The sequence below is a fragment of the Perca fluviatilis genome, chromosome 19, assembly GCF_010015445.1.
Source record: "Perca fluviatilis chromosome 19, GENO_Pfluv_1.0, whole genome shotgun sequence".
In the NCBI taxonomy this organism is placed as follows: Eukaryota; Metazoa; Chordata; class Actinopteri; order Perciformes; family Percidae; genus Perca; species Perca fluviatilis.
Genome location: NC_053130.1, coordinates 2,085,119 through 2,102,618, shown reverse-complemented (window position 1 = coordinate 2,102,618; position 17,500 = coordinate 2,085,119). Strand labels below are relative to the sequence as shown.

Genomic DNA, 17,500 nt, shown 5'->3' with positions numbered 1-17,500 from the left:
AGTATTAGGGGACCACTAAGGCCTATATAAAAGAGACTTCAGATACAGTATTAGAGGACCACTAATATAGGACCACTAAGGTCTATATAAAAGACTTCAGATACAGTATTAGGGGACCACTAAGGTCTATATAAAAGAGACTTCAGATACAGTATTAGAGGGACCACTAAGGTCTATATAAAAGAGACTTCAGATACAGTATTAGGGGACCACTAAGGTCTATATAAAAGAGACTTCAGATACAGTATTAGGGGACCACTAAGGTCTATATAAAAGAGACTTCAGATACAGTATTAGGGGACCACTAAGGTCTATATAAAAGAGACTTCAGATACAGTATTAGGGGACCACTAACTATAAAAGAACTCAATACAGTATTAGGGCCACTGGATAAGAGACTCAACAGAAACCCTAAGGTCTATATAAAAGAGACTTCAGATACAGTATTAGGGGGACCACTAAGGTCTATATAAAAGAGACTTCAGATACAGTATTAGGGGACCAACAAGGCCTATATAAAAGAGACTTCAGATACAGTATTAGGGGACCACTAAGGTCTATATAAAAGAGACTTAAGATACAGTATTAGGGGACCACTAAGGTCTATATAAAAGAGACTTCAGATACAGTATTAGGGGACCACTAAGGTCTATATAAAAGAGACTTCAGATACAGTATTAGGGGACCACTAAGGTCTATATAAAAGAGACTTCAGATACAGTATTAGGGACCACTAAGGTCTATATGAAAGCATTCAAAGAGCACCATGTCATGGGACCTTTAAAACAGCGGTCTTCAACATTTTTTAGGCCAGGGACCCCCCACTACATACAGTACAGGCCAAAAGTTTGGACACACCTTCTCATTCAATGTGTTTCTTTATTTTCATGACTATTTACATTGTAGATTCTCACTGAAGGCATCAAAACTATGAATGAACACATATGGAATTATGTACTTAACAACAAAGTGTGAAATAACTGAAAACACGTCTTATATTTTAGATTCTTCAAAGTAGCCACCCTTTGCTTTTTTTGATAACTCTGCAAACCCTTGGTGTTCTCTCAATGAGCTTCATGAGGTAGTCACCTGAAATGGTTTTACCTTCACAGGTGTGCTTTGTCAGGGTTCATTAGTGGAAGTTTTCCCTTATTAATAAAAAAAGCAAAGGGTGGCTACTTTGAAGAATCTAAAATATAAGACATGTTTTCAGTTATTTCACACTTTTTTGTTAAGTACATAATTCCATATGTGTTCATTCATAGTTTTGATGCCTTCAGTGAGAATCTACAATGTAAATAGTCATGAAAATAAAAAGGAAACTCATTGAATGAGAAGGTGTGTCCAAACTTTTGGCCTGTACTGCATGTTATGAAAAATTAGTTATTAAACTGAACTGGGCCTACAATAATGTGCAGGGTGGCTGAAAGCCTTTATACATACCTTTTGTGGTGCATGCAATATATCACACGTGTCAAACTCAAGGCCCGCGGGCCAAATCTGGCCCCTCGCACATTCTGATCCGGCCGTGATCTCGCGCGGTAGCAGCCGAGAGGAGTATCCATCAGGTTCAAGTGTTATTTAAATATACTTCTGGTGTAGTTACAAACTTTCTAATGCCTCGTTTTATAAGTACAGAAACTATTTGTACTACTGTAGACGTTTGGTATCATTCCGGGCATTATTAGTGGGGTAATTTACGAGATACAAACGTGGGTCCATTAGCGCCTGCACTAAGCTAACTAGCTCATAATGCTAACTTGACCAACGTTATAACAAGGGGGAAAAAGCTTATGGGCAGTTTTTTGGCTCGAGGTCGCGGTGCAACGCAGCCTAGGGTGAAATTACTCCGAAAGATCACTTTAAATCACTACACAGTGGACCTTTAACCAATCAGCAGCGACATGTCTGTAAACTACCGATAATAATGGTTCAACCCAAACTCGGTTCAGTCTAAATGAACGTGTTGCTACGTTTTCTCGGGGCTGAACGTGCCCCTGGGTTGCAGCTGTTCTCACCTGGCTGGGACGGGTAGATGCAGGCGGTGCTGACCACTTTAGGGGGGCCGGAGCCAAGAGGGACCTGGATGGAGCTTTGCTGAGTGGGCGGGGCCTGCTGCGTGGGGGGCTGCTGGTACTGCTGCTGCTGGATTGGCTGCTGGTACTGCTGCTGCTGGATTGGCTGCTGGTACTGCTGCTGGATCGGCTGCTGGTACTGCTGCTGGATCGGCTGCTGGTACTGCTGCGGGATCGGCTGCTGATACTGCTGCTGGTACTGCTGCGGGATTGGCTGGTACTGCTGCGGAGGCGGGGCTTGTGGAGCCTGGTTCATGGCAGGAGGCTGAGCGTATTGGCTGGAGAAAGGGGAAATGTTGATTCATCGCTGCCTTCAGGCTGCATGTTTCTCTTTCTGTACAAACAACCTGTAAAACTCACTGAGCTGGGACTCTGAAAACGATGACAAGGAGATTCAAAACCACCCCGAAGAGACACAGACACAACCATGTGACCCAGGACACGAACACACATCCAGCCTTCCTACTTTTGTTTTAGATGAACTGAAAATGTTTTATGCAACTTGGTTTTTGCAATCATGTCTCACCCCCATGCCATGGATGGGTTACTGAGAGGGCCGACTGGAAACTATTCTAACTGATTGTAAACATTACAAGACACACAAAGAGACACAAAACAACCACATACAGACACACAACGACTGAAAATTAGGCCCTATGTTCCCACATTTCTAAGATTTTTTTCAAAATTAGGCCTTATGTTCCCACATTTCCTTTTTCATAAATTTGTATCAGATTTTATCCCCCTAACCCCTAACCCTAACAACTGTTGTGGGAGGATAGGGCTTAAATTGAAGGGAAATGTAGGAACACAAGACCTAATTTTGAAATGTCCTAGACATGTGGGACCATAGGGCTGTGGGACCATAGGGCTGTGGGAACATAGGGCTGTGGGACCATAGGGCTGTGGGAACATAGGGCTGTGAAACCATAGGGCTGTGGGACCATAGGGCTGTGGGAACATAGGGCTGTGGGAACATAGGGCTGTGGGACCATAGGGCTGTGGGAACATAGGGCTGTGGGACCATAGGGCTGTGGGAACATAGGGCTGTGGGAACATAGGGCTGTGGGACCATAGGGCTGTGGGACCATAGGGCTGTGGGAACATAGGGCTGTGGGACCATAGGGCTGTGGGAACATAGGGCTGACCCCTAAAAGGACCATGTTTTGTATCTGTTTCAGTCTGGCGGTCTTGCCTTGATCTAGGAGGGGTGCGGGGCCTTTCACATGTCTGTGTCCTGGGGGGCCCAATATGTTTTAATCCTCCAGAATTCGCGATGGATTGTCTAAGAACTGCCTATATTTTAATCTACACAGTTGATTTCTCGCCTAAAAAGTTCCCAGAAGGGAATTTCAGTGATGAATTAGCACTAGATGTTGGGATACCGGTGCTGCCGAGTTCTTACAAGTTCCAGACTGATGTCAGGAAGTGGCGAATGTACGACATGCCAATTCGTATGCTGTTATTGGCTTTAGAAAGTGCCACGTGGTTTGTATGTTTACGCTGTATACAGCGTAGACATACACGCGGATAGCTCAAAACGCGTCCAGATAACACGCCACTTGGCTTTAGGAAAGTGCCGTGTATATTTACGCAAAGTCATGATGTCATGTTGCAAGTTCTTACACGTTACCAACCGATGCATCCTCGGCAAAATGTCAGGGACACTTCCGGGTATTTTAACTGTTCTTGGCGAAATGCGAACTTGTAGCCTGACAAGCCAGACCCACATCCAGATGTTGAGGTCTGGGAACTCACCATTGGTCAGGGCTCAATCCGAGGGGCGGGATAAATCGGTTGTCTTTCAAATTCCCTCGGCACGCAATAGGATAGCTCTACAACCAATCAGAGCAACGACGAAGGTAGCGAAGCTAGTTGATAGATTCAACTTTTGCTGTATCCGGTCGAACACATCATCCCTTTTTTAAGAAGGACTTCAGTGCCGTTCTTTGTTCTTTTCTCAAAGAAAAGCTGAACTCCAAGTCTTCCAGAAGACCACTGTTCCAGCAGCCATAAGCCCCGCCCACCCACTCTATACACGATGTGATTGGCCTGACCAGGATTTGTTTTTTCCAGCGCACAAGCCAACGGAGAGTGCCTAGACCCCCCCTGGTTGCAAATTACATTTGCTGCCACTAGGGTGCGTCTAGATTTCTAGGCTAGCGAACTTGTGCATAGAGACCGAACTTTTGGCTCCAAAAGATGACGTTTCACATGAACAGACAGGAACACGGACCGAGGGAGGCCCTCTCTCTCTGTGTGACGCAGATTAAACACACAAACGGCTGAATGAGATGTGGAGGTTACCTGTGAGGGGCGGGGCCAGGTGAAGCATGGGCGGGGTCCAGAGGCTGCAGAGCGGCAGGGGCGGAGCCAGCAGAAGCTGGAGCATGCTCAGTAGGGCTAAAGCAAAGGGAGCGTTAGGAGCAAGAGAGACACATTCGGAGCTGGAGTCATGAAATGTAGTTTATACGATTATAGTAGAGATGCACCGATAGAGCGGCCGGTGACCGGAATTAACCGGTTTTCACGTGCTCGGCCACGACCGGCGAGCGGCAGGTCGGTCTGACATATGGCGATTTCATGCCGGTCAACGCTGCAATTAACTGACAACAGAAGTTATACGAGTTACAGTTCTCAAGGTAGCACGGACGCCACAGCATGGACGCCAAAGCATGGACGCCACAGCAAGGTGTCTTTATCCTTTCTCTTAACTTCTCTGCCGTGTGTGGCGCGTACCCGCTCGCGGTGTGAAGCTTGCGTGTCGGCGCTATTCTCCCCACATGTAGGGAACCTGGTGAGTTAACCTGCAACATGTCAGCTGTTTGGAGAGTCTTCATCGTGTGGTCAGAAGATAACAAGTTTGCAACGTGCAACACCTGCAGGGAGACAGTAGGGCGTGGAGGGACCACACCAAGAACCTTAGTGGTCCCCTAATACTGTATCTGAAGTCTCTTTTATATAGACCTTAGTGGTCCCCTAATACTGTATCTGAAGTCTCTTTTATATAGACCTTAGTGGTCTCCTAATACTGTATCTGAAGTCTCTTTTATATAGACCTTAGTGGTCCCCTAATACTGTATCTGAAGTCTCTTTTATATAGACCTTAGTGATCCCCTAATACTGTATCTGAAGTCTCTTTTATATAGACATTAGTGGTCCCCTAATACTGTATCTGAAGTCTCTTTTATATAGACCTTAGTGGTCCCCTAATACTGTATCTGAAGTCTCTTATATATAGACCTTAGTGGTCCCCTAATACTGTATCTGAAGTCTCTTTTATATAGGCCTTAGTGGTCCCTAATACTGGATCTGAAGTCTCTTTTATATAGACCTTAGTGGTCCCCTAATACTGTATCTGAAGTCTCTTTTATATAGGCCTTAGTGGTCCCTAATACTGGATCTGAAGTCTCTTTTATATAGACCTTAGTGGTCCCCTAATACTGTATCTGAAGTCTCTTTTTATATAGACCTTAGTGGTCCCTAATACTGGATCTGAAGTCTCTTTTATATAGACCTTAGTGGTCCCCTAATACTGTATCTGAAGTCTCTTTTATATAGGCCTTAGTGGTCCCCTAATACTGTATCTGAAGTCTCTTTTATATAGACCTTAGTGGTCCCCTAATACTGTATCTGAAGTCTGTGGAGGGACCACACCAAAAACCCAAAATCACATCTCTTTAGTGTGATATTAGATGTGAAAAGAAGGAAATGGTTCTAGCGTTGCTCTTTAGATGTGAGTGAGTGTCCCACACCAGGAGTAATTTATATAGATCTATTTTATAGTGATCCATTATCTGGTCAACACATGTTCTATTAAAGAAAAGATAGAAAATAAACATTTGTGTGTGCTGTAAAGTGGTTAGAAAAAATGAAATCGCAATCAGCTAAAATCGGTATCAGCCGGCCTAACTCAAAGAAAATCGGAAATCAGAATCAGCCGAGAAAGTTGTAATCGGTGCATCTCTAATTTATATATTGCCACATGCAGTCCTTACCAGCCTGCGTGTGACAATATATAAAGTGTATTTAGTGTTCAGATCACATTAAGTAAAGCAAGGAAAGAGAGAAAAGATCAAGCTTGTTATTCGTCTCATGCACAAATCAAAATGCTCGATATTGCTCCGGTTGAAAATGCAATTTTTATTTTGACTTTGGTGATTAGAACATATCCTTTAAAACCCTGAAGATAGCTCACAATAAGCCAAACTAAGTATCTGAGGGAGGCAGCAGTAGAGTATATCCTGTGTTCTGCAAGGTTAAAGAGTGGACTCACATTTAATTTAATGTCCCAGTGTGTAACGTTTCTAGTTGTTCGTTACCAGAATCGGTGTTGCCCCGTTCACAAACTTGTCCTTTTTCATGAATATTTACCACCACCATCAATTCCAAGTATTCCTATTGGCTGGAAATTTTACATTTGCGTTTGCATGAACTGGGGTAGAACTGTTCTGTCAGACGGCCCTTTACATCGTTTATCTCTCTGCTCTCTACAAAGCAACAAGAACGTTGAAAATAGCGTCAAAGAAATTCAAGAATGCGATAAAAATGGCAAAAAACTTTGGAGAAAGTGACAAAAATGTCACAAAAAAAAGCATCAAAAAGAGGCAAAGAGTCTAAAAAGCATAAATAAACAAACATAAATAAAGCTGCAAAATGTCGAGTGGCAAAAAACGAAAAAAAAGTAGACACTTAAGGAGACACCTAAAAATAGGCACCTAAAAAACATCTATATCAGTTTAAATGGATACTGTACTTTTTACTAAACTAATTCAGACTCTTTGCCTCTTCTTTGATGTTTTTTATTCCCGACATTTTTGTCACTTTCTCCAAAGTTTTTGCCATTTTTTGTCGCTTTCTTGAATGTTTTTGACGCTTCTTTCAACGTTCGTGTTGCTTTGTAGAGAGCAGAGCAGGCCGTCGTAAAAGGCCGACTGACAGAACGATAAAGCTCTGAAAATATTCTTAATTCAGCGCCCACTTATACTTCTCAAGGCGCTGTGGCTTAGTTGGTTAAAGCGCCTGTCTCGTAAACAGGAGATCCTGGGTTCAAATCCCAGCAGTGCCTTGGTCAACTACATCACTGTCCTTCTGCTTAGTGTAGTCTCCAACTAACTGAGGTATTTATGGTTCTGCGGAGGCTCCACGCAGAGCTTTCTTCTGTAGATTATGTAAAAGGCCTCAAGTTTGTACTGCCAAACAACGCTTTCTCTGCTCCCGATTTCCATTTTCACTTTCTCACAGCCTACTGCAGTGGTTCTCAAACTTATTTCAGTAATGTACCCCTTTTGAATTATTTCTTTAAGCCAAGTACCTCCCCCGTGACCAGCGCTAATCATTTTCGGTAGAAAAAAAAAAGTCTAATATAAAGAGGAACAGTACAGCGCTGTCAGCGATAGATTTACTAAACAACAGCACCTTGTATCTGAAAAAAAAACATTTAAATGCTGATGAGAAGTGGAGACCAAAACTGTAAAAAAAACAAAAACTTGTAAAAAAAAGTTTAGAAAAGAAAAGATGGTAGAAAGAAGGAAGGAAGGAAGGAAGAAAAGAATAGGTCAAAATAGTATCAAAAACTTCAAAAACATTGACATAAGAAGAAAAAAGTGAGAAACTTGTAAAAAGTAGAAGGACAGTAGAAGGAAGGAAGGATTAGGTCCAAAGAAGGCGACACAAATGTCACATTTTTGGTAAGAAAACCAGCCTTGTAACTATTAAAGATTTTGTTAAATATCTCACGTAACCCCTGGAGTCCCCCAAAGGACCCCAAGGGGGACACGTACCCCCATTTGAGAAACACTGGCCTACTGCATTGAACGCTCCACCTACGTGAACACCTTCCCGTAATCAACGGCGCCGTCACTACGGCGACCAGCGTAGCGCGCCGCAGTGCAAGCGTAGGGTTCGGTTCCCTGGGAACAAAGTCTAAGGTTCAGCAGAAACCAGAACCCATTCAAAAAGCCCAAATATTCAGCCCAATCAGAATCCTGGATTCGGTGCATCCCTGGTTTAAACAGCTTGTCAGTTATCTGCGAAGCACTTCTATTGTTTAATACTCTCACACGTGTCAAACTCAAGGTCCGTGGGCCAAAAACAGCCCCTCGCAGATTATGATCCGGTCCGAATATAGAGTTAAGGTTCCCCAAATATTTTGGCCCATTAAGGTTTTTGTCACTTTTTCAACATTTTGTCGCTTTTTCTGAAGTTTTTGTCACTTTTGCAGAAGCTTTTGACACATTTTTTCTTGATAAGGCTTCATGTCGACCTTAATAGAGCTTTGTCGACCTTTATAGAGCTTCATGTCGACCTTTACAGAGCTTTATAGAGCTTTATGTCGACCTTTATAGAGCTTTATGTCGACCTTTATAGAGCTTTATGTCGACCTTTATAGAGCTTCATATCGACCTTCATAGAGCTTCATGTCGACCTTTACAGAGCTTCATATCGACCTTCATAGAGCTTCTATGTCGAGCCTTTACAGAGCTTTTATAGAGCTTTATGTCGACCTTTATAGAGCTTTATGTCGACCTTTATAGAGCTTTATGTCGACCTTCATAGAGCTTTATGTCGACCTTTATAGAGCTTCGTGTAGAGCCTTCATAGAGCTACGTATTCGGCTTATAGAGCTTTATGTCGACCTTTATAGAGCTTTATGTCGACCTTTATAGAGCTTCATGTCGACCTTTATAGAGCTTTATGTCGACCTTTATAGAGCTTTATGTCGACCTTTATAGAGCTTCATGTCGACCTTTATAGAGCTTCATGTCGACCTTTATAGAGCTTTATGTCGACCTTTATAGAGCTTTATGTCGACCTTTATAGAGCTTCATGGCGACCTTTATAGTGGCTTTTATGTCGACCTTTATAGAGCTTCGTATGCGCGCCTTTATAGAGCTTTATGTCGACCTTTATAGAGCTTTTGTGTTGGCTGAGAGCTTCATGTCGACCTTCATAGAGCTTCATGTCGACCTTCATAGAGCTTCATGTCGACCTTTATAGAGCTTCATATCGACCTTCATAGAGCTTCATGTCGACCTTTATAGAGCTTCATGTCGACCTTTATAGAGCTTCATATCGACCTTTATAGAGCTTCATATCGACCTTTATAGAGCTTTATGTCGACCTTTATAGAGCTTTATGTCGACCTTTATAGAGCTTTTTATGTCGACCTTTATAGAGCTTTATGTCGACCTTTATAGAGCTTCATATCGACCTTTATAGAGCTTTATGTCGACCTTTATACAGCTTTATGTCGACCTTTATAGAGCTTTTTATGTCGACCTTTATAGAGCTTTATGTCGACATTTATAGAGCTTTATGTCGACCTTTATAGAGCTTTATGTCGACCTTTATAGAGCTTTTTATGTCGACCTTTATAGAGCATTTTATGTCGACCTTTATAGAGCTTTATGTCAACATTTATAGAGCTTTATGTCAACCTTTATAGAGCTTTATGTCAACATTTATAGAGCTTTATGTCAACCTTTATAGAGCTTCATGTCGACCTTTATAGAGCTTTTTATGTCGACCTTTATAGAGCTTTATGTCGCGGCCTTTATGGGGCTTTATAGAGCCTTTATCGAGCTTTATAGATCGACCTTTATAGAGCTATGTATATGGAGCCTTTATAGAGCTTTATGTCGGCCACCTTTATAGAGCTTCATGTCGACCTTTATAGAGCTTTATGTCGACCTTTATGGGGCTTTGTATGTAGACCTTTATAGAGCTTTGTTATGTGAGCCTTTATAGCGCTTATATGTCGACCTTTATAGAGCTTCATATGGACTCACTTTATAGAGGCTTTATGTCGACCTTTATAGCAGCTTTATGTCGACCTTTATAGAGCTTTTATGTCGACCTTTATGGAGAGCTATATGTCGACTTTTTATAGAGGTTTTTTATGTCGACCTTTATAGAGCTTTATGTCGTGCATAGAGCTTTTATGTCGACCTTTATAAAGCTTTATGTCAACCTTTATAGAGCTTTATGTCAACATTTATAGAGCTTTATGTCAACCTTTATAGAGCTTCATGTCGACCTTTATAGAGCTTTTTATGTGCACCCTTATAGAGCTTTTATGTCGACTTTAGCTTATAGAGCTTCATGGCGCGACTTTATAGAGCTTTATGTCGACCTTTATAGAGCTTCATGTCGACCTTTATAGAGCTTTATGTCGACCTTTATAGAGCTTTATGTCGACCTTTATAGAGCTTTATGTCGACCTTTATAGAGCTTTATGTCGACCTTTATAGAGCTTTATGTCGACCTTTATAGAGCTTTATGTCGACCTTTATAGAGCTTTATGTCAACCAAACTGTAAGTGAGAAAGCTATATGAGACGTGCAATAATACAGTCAAAGATATTTGACTTTTTCGATTGAAATAAAAGCACGTGAACAAGCTAAACATGTCTGGCCTTTACTGTGATTGCTATTTTCCAGTCTGGCTCGTAGTGAGGCTGAGGTTGACACCGCTGGTCTAGATGATCTGTGCACAGCTGTTCAGATCACACGACTTTTAAAGCATTTAAAGAATTCACTAAATCGGACCATATTTCTTTGTGTCTTAGTTCTTCTTCAGTGAGTCAGGATGACTTAGAGACAGAAAGGAAAAACAGTCTCGGTCTCTTTACTGTCGGTTAAAAGGCTCCCACTGATTCATGTTGAGTCATTGCGCTGTGGATTCGGGCTGACAGGAGGGGGGGGGGGGGCAGCAGGGATCGATTGTGCATAATGGAGGGATGATTAAATAAGTGTGCGGAGCAGAGAAAGCTCCATCCATCCATCAGCGCTCGGGGCGGAGGTTAAAAGCTTTGTCTGTCCTCTCAGAGAAGCAGCAGAGCTCCAGATATACGCAGCGCCGCAGCTCACCATTCATATTCATATTCATACCACGGGCTGGGTGAATACTTCATTCTGATTGGCTGCAGGGTGTCCATAAGGAGTGATTGGTCAGTGTGTGGTGCTTCAGTGCCTCCACAGTCTCGTATTGTTATTATTATTATTATTATTAGGATAGAAGTATAAATGGACATAACCGAGTAAAGGTATTTTACACCAATGCTGTATTTCAAAATAAGAGTGTATGTGTGTGCGTGTGTGTCTGTGTGTGTGTGTCTGCGTGTGTGTGTGTCTGTGCGTGTGTGCGCGTGTGTGTATGTGTCTATGTGTGTGTGCGTATGTGCGTCTGTGTGTGTGCATCTGTGTGTGTGCGCGCGTGTGTGCGTCTGTGTGTGTGTGCGTGTGTGCGTGCGTCTGTGTGTGTGTGTGTGTGCGTGTGTGTCTGTGTGTGCGTGTGTGTGTCTGTGTGTGTGCATCTGTGTGTGTGCGCGCGTGTGTGCATCCGTGTGTGTGCGTGTGTGTGTGTGTGTGTGCGTGCGTCTGTGTGTGTGTGTGTGTGTCTTTGCGTATGTGTGTGTCTGTGTGTGTGTGTGCGTGTGTGTGTGTGTGTGCGTGCGTCTGTGTGTAAAGGTATTTTACACCGCTGCTGTATTTCAAAATAAGAGTCTAAAAGACAGTCAAGATGAGTTAAACCTTAACGTTATTATGTTAAGATATGGGGACCTTTAGGGGAGGTGAGGTAAGGTATTGGGGGTGGGGTGAGCAGCTGGGGGTCAGCAGCTGTCTGCATACCTGCTCCTCCTCCCAGCCTCCTCCTCCTCCTCCTCCTCCTCTTCCTCCTCCCCTGGTACTGCAGACAGAAGACACAGCGGAGAGCAGACGTCAGTCAGCGTCCTGTGTTTTATGAGGCAGGTGAGTCAGCTTTAATAGAAACACACACTAAAGAGATAAGGGGGGGTCTTAGCAGAGAAAAGCCCTTTCTTGTGACTTGGTTATAAGTAGAGGTGTTGAAATAAATAAATAATATAATGCATGGAATCGTGGACGATGCTGCGTCGATAATCGGCCGGCTCATAATCGATTATTTCTGTTTATAATTATATATTCTTGTATGTTTTGCACATTCAGGAGGTGCCATGTGCTCAGTGCTGTATAGCTTTATGTATCCAAGTTATTTAGTATTAGAGCCCTGCAGAATGTTTGGTTTTTGAAGCTTGAAAAGCTATGAATTAAATATCCTACATGGCTTTGATAGAAACATGGATTTGACGCATTGTGATGCATCGAGATATCGAAACCGAATTGAATCGCTGACATGATAATGGTAATCAAATCGGGAGATCAGCGAAGATTCACACCTCTAGTTAAAAGCTGCCAAACTATTAACCTATTATACTATTTAACCTCTGGGATTTTGTTTTTCTGGGTCAAAATTTAAAATAGACATCACATAGACCTCTCAACAGGCGCAAACACAGCTACACTGCACGCCTAACGTATATGTTTATATGTTTTACGTGAGGTGTGTGTGTCTGTGTGTGTGTGTGTGTGTGTGTGTGTGTGTGTGTGTGTGTGTGTGTGTGTGTGTGTGAACGAGCCACACAGACACACACACACAGTGTGACTCGTTCACATACGTTTTTGTCGATTTTATTCCAATTTTTTGTCACTTTTTTTTAACAAGTTTTTGTCACTTTTGGCGATGTTTTTTTGGTCACTTTTTTCAGCGTTAAAACACACGCACACACACGCACATACACACAGACACAAACAAACACGCACAGACACAGGCACACACACACACACACGCACATACACACAGACACAAACAAACACGCACAGACATAGACCCACACACATACACACAGACACACACAGAGACACAGACACACACAGAGACACACACACACACACACACACACACACACACACACACACACACACACACACACACACACACACACAGAGACACAGACATACACATACACATACACACAGACACACACAGAGACACACACACACACAGAGACACACACACACACACACACACACACACACACACACACACACACACACACACACACACACACACACACACACACAGAGACACAGACATACACATACACATACACACAGACACACACAGAGCCACACACACACACAGAGACACACACACACACACAAACCCACACAGACATAGACGCACACACATACAAACACAGAGATATACACAAACACACACACACACAGTGTGGCTCTTTCACACAGAAATGGATCATAAATCAATAAATAAATTGTCACTTTTTTAACAAGTTTTTCTCACTTTTGGCGATGTTTTTGATGTTTTTGATGTTTTGATGTCTTTTTTTGTCACTTTTTCAGCGTTTTAAATTTTTTTTCCTGCATTTTTGTAGATTTTTTCGGAACATTTGTCCCTTTTTTATCGTTCTTTTGTCAAAGGTCTGATATAGAAAGTTTTTGTAAACAACAGGAGAGGAAGAATACGGTCAATCTTAAAAGTGGCGTTTCTGTCCTAATTCTTATTTTAAACTAAAGTGTGACTCGGGTACTTTCACAACAACACCCTTAGAGTGCATTTTGGCTGAGAGTTACACTTTATATATAATAATAAAGCACTAAGTGATAATTAAAATGAAGCAGGAACTCACGGGCCTGTGTTCTGGTCGCATGGGCCAGGGCTCTGAAGGACTTGGACTGCAGGTTGGCTGCAGCGCTGCGGCGCCCCCATTGGCTCGGGTCCTGGTCCTTCTCCGCACTCTGGACGGCCTGATAGACCGGGGACGCGCTGTCTACGGGAGCGTCCCGAAAGCTGCAGACACACCGAGCAGTCGGCAGTAAAGCCAGCGGGACTGGGACCGATCGGTCCCCCCGAGTCGGTCCAGAAAGTTCCTCAGAACACACCGGAGAGACGAGACCTGATACGTCTCCATAGCAACAGGCGGCGCTAGTCTGGATTGTCGCCCCCAAAAAATGCTAAACCGGCAGCTGATTGGACGAACAGCGTCACGTGGGGGGGGGTCTGGTTTCTCCGGAAATTCAAAGCCAGACTGTCATGGCGGCTGGTTGAGAATCTGATCTCATATCGGACTAAAATAGTTCACAGAGACATGTTACTGGAACCATCTGAAGAGAGAAACAGGCTGTGTGTGTCTGTGTGTGTGTGTGTCTGTGTGTGTGTGTGTCTGTGTGTGTGTGTGTCTCTGTGTTTGTCTGTGTGTGTGTGTCTGTGTGTCTCTGTGTGTGTTTGTGTGTGTCTGTGTGTGTGTGTGTCTGTGTGTGTCTCTGTGTGTGTCTGTGTGTGTTTGTGTGTCTCTGTGTGTGTGTGTCTGTGTGTCTCTGTGTCTGTGTGTGTTTGTGTCTCTGTGTGTGTTTGTGTGTGTCTGGTGGTGATGATGTGTATGTGATGATGTTGTGGTGTGATGTATGATGATGATATGTGTGTCTGTGTGTGATTATGTGTAGTCTCTGTGTGTTGTCTGTGTGGTGATAGATAGTGATTGTCGTGTGTTGGTGATGTGTGATGTGTGTGCTGTATGTCTGTTGTGTTGTGTTTTGGTGTGTGTGGTGATGATATGGTCTATGTGATGTGTATTGATGATGATAATTATGGTGATGTGTGTGATAATCTCATATTGTGTTTGATTGATGATGATGTATGATGATGATCTGATGATGATGATGATGATATGTGTGTGTAATGATGATGATTTTATGTGTGTATGTATGTGTGTGATGATGATGTTGATGATGATGTTGATGATCTCTGTGTGATGATGATGATGTGTGTGTGTGTGTGATGATGATGATGATGTTGTGATGTGTGATATCTGTGTGTGTGTGTGTGTTGTGTGTCTTTGTGTTGTATCTGTGTGTGTCTGTTGGTTGATTATGATGGTGTGTGTTTTTTTTTTTTTGTTTTTTTGTATTTGTGTGTGTGTAGTGTTGGATGATGTGTGTGGTGGTATTTTGTGTGTGTGCTTGTGTGGGTGTGTGTGTGTGTATTTATGTTGGTGTGTATTTTTGTCTGTGTGGTGTGTGTGTGTGTATTCTTTTTGTGTCGTGTGTGTGTGTTGTGTGTTATTATTGTTTCTGTGTGTGTGTGTGCTGTTGTGTGTGTGTGTGGTATCTATGTAGTCTGTGTGTGCTGTGTGGTCTGTTTGTGCTGGTGTCTGTGTGTGTGTGTGTGTGGTTGGGGTTATATTATTGTTGTTATGTGTTGTGTGTATGGGTGTGCTATGTGTGTGTCTATGTGTGGTGTTGTGGTGTGTGTCTATGTGTATTTGTGTTTTCTATGTGTATGTGTGCTAGTTGTGTGTGTCTATGTGTGTGTGTCTATGTGTGTGTGTATATATATACAGTTCCTGAATCTGTCTTCATTTCAGATCAACAAAGGTCAGTTTAAAAGATTTTCATCAGATTTTGAGAGACTCTAGTCACGCTCATCCTGCTCCCCGTTTCCTGATTAGCTCTCCACCAATCAGATGGGTCATTGAGTCCGACTGCCGGCAGTGCCCGCCCCCTGATTATACACAGAAAATCAGCCAAAATGAACGCCGACGGCCCCCCGAACAGACTCGAGTCACCGACCTCGCCAGACCTGTGACCAGGTCAACAACTAAGACAGTACAGACTTCAGCTGTAAAGCTGTGGATGCCCTGCTGCTGTTACTGAAAACTTAAACAGTTTTTATGATTTCTAAAAAGAAGACACACAAGCTAAATGTTTGGATTGATCTCAACGACATGATGCAAAGAAAAGGAAAGCAATATTTAGCTGGTGTTGACTTGATTTCGCATGACATTGAAATAAAAATGGATGCAAATGAGAGGAAGTTAGAGAGGTATTTTAGGTTATTTTCAACTCTATGTTCCCATTTTTTTCTGTCTAAGTGAGTCATGTGAACAACAATATTTGAAGTTGGTCCAGTGTTGAGCGAGAACGCTGTAACCAGCAGCCGCGAACCGGGCTGTAATGTAGCCCTACAGGACAGATGTTCAGCGTCAGCTAGCATCCACTAAAAGTTTGGTTTGTGCCACTGACAGTCTCAGATTATTATTCTAAGTGTCTGACAACATTATGAAAGGATCCCTACAGAGATAGAGCTTTTAGTTAAAGAGTAAGATCCTTTTAGTTTAACATGAAACAGCCCCGAAATCACCATCACCAAACTCCACCAGACTCCATGTAAATAATCAGGACTTTTAGTGTGTATAGAGCCAGCATATCTCCACCAGACTCCATGTTAATAATCAGGACTTTTAGTGTGTATAGAGCCAGCATATCTCCACCAGACTCCATGTAAATAATCAGGACTTTTAGCGTGTATAGAGCCAGCATATCTCCACCAGACTCCATGTAAATAATCAGGACTTTTAGCGTGTATAGAGCCAGCATATCTCCACCAGACTCCATGTAAATAATCAGGACTTTTAGCGTGTATAGAAGCCAGCTATATCTCCACCAGACTCAATGTAAATAATCAGGACTTTTAGCGTGTATAGAGGCCAGTATATCTCCACCAGACTCCATGTAAATAATCAGGACTTTTAGCGTGTATAGAGCCAGCATATCTCCACCAGACTCCATGTAAATAATCAGGACTTTTAAGCGTGTATAGAGCCAGCATATCTCACCAGACTCCATGTAAATAATCAGGACTTTTAGCGTGTATAGAGCCAGCATATCTCCACCAGACTCCATGTAAATAATCAGGACTTTTTAGCGTGTATAGAGCCAGCATATCTCCACATGTAAATGGGTGAATTAAAGGGTTTATTTCAACCGACCAGAGTGGTGATTGTTGGAACAGTGGAAAGATGAACCAAGACGGCTTTTGGTAGTTTTATTTAGTTTCTGTCCACTTTGAATGAAGTGTGTTTTACAATGATAAAGTCCTGATTATTTACATGGAGTCTAGTATGTAATACTACGCTAAAGATCTGATGTATGGAGTCTGATAATATCTATTACACTAAAGATCTGATAGTAATGTCTAGTGAAGATACTAACTCTAGCCGCAAAGATCTGATTATGGAATCTAGTGAAATATGCTGGCTGTCTACTTACTAAAGTCCTGATTATTATGGAGTTAGTGAAATATATGGCTCTACATGCGCTAAAAGTCTGATTGTTTACATGGAGTCTGGTGGAGATATGCTGTCTCTATACGCTAAAAGTCCTGATTATTTATGGAGTCTGGCGGGGATATGCTGTCTCTATACAGCCTGATTATTTACATGGAGTCTGGTGGAGATATGCTGCCTCTATTACACACTAAAAGTCCTGATTATTTACATAGGTCTGGTGGAAATATGCTGGCTATTGACGGCTAAAAGTCCTGATTATTTACATGGAGTCTGGTGGAAATATGCTGGCTGTAGACAGCTAAAAGTCCTGATTATTTACATGGAGTCTGGTGGAAATATGCTTAGCTCTATACAGCTAAAGTCCTGATTATTTACATGGAGTCTGGCGGAGATATGCTGGCTCTATACACGCTAAAAGTCCTGATTATTTACATGGAGTCTGGTGGAGATGGCTGGCTCTATACAGCGTTAAAAGTCC

General features: G+C 42.5%; 1 protein-coding gene and 1 non-coding gene across 7 annotated transcripts in view; one reads left to right on the top strand and one right to left on the bottom strand.

Annotated features, from left to right (window-relative positions):
* Positions 1-17,500, bottom strand: part of LOC120547899 (PDZ and LIM domain protein 7-like) — a 105,728-nt gene that overhangs the window by 9,253 nt on the left and 78,975 nt on the right. For 2 of the 6 annotated variants that reach the window (XM_039783716.1, XM_039783718.1), the window contains exons 7-10: positions 13,585-13,745; positions 11,708-11,765; positions 4,383-4,478; positions 2,019-2,353 (exon numbers count right to left, since the gene is read on the bottom strand). In XM_039783716.1, coding sequence (XP_039639650.1) covers positions 2,019-2,353; positions 4,383-4,478; positions 11,708-11,765; positions 13,585-13,745 — 650 coding nt within the window. The remainder of the gene's footprint in view (positions 1-2,018; positions 2,354-4,382; positions 4,479-11,707; positions 11,766-13,584; positions 13,746-17,500) is intronic. The other 4 variants (XM_039783719.1, XM_039783721.1, XM_039783717.1 and 1 more) reach the window with 3 other exon arrangements.
* trnat-cgu lies at positions 7,070-7,143 on the top strand. Its single transcript has one exon. It is a non-coding gene; the product is annotated as a tRNA-Thr (tRNA).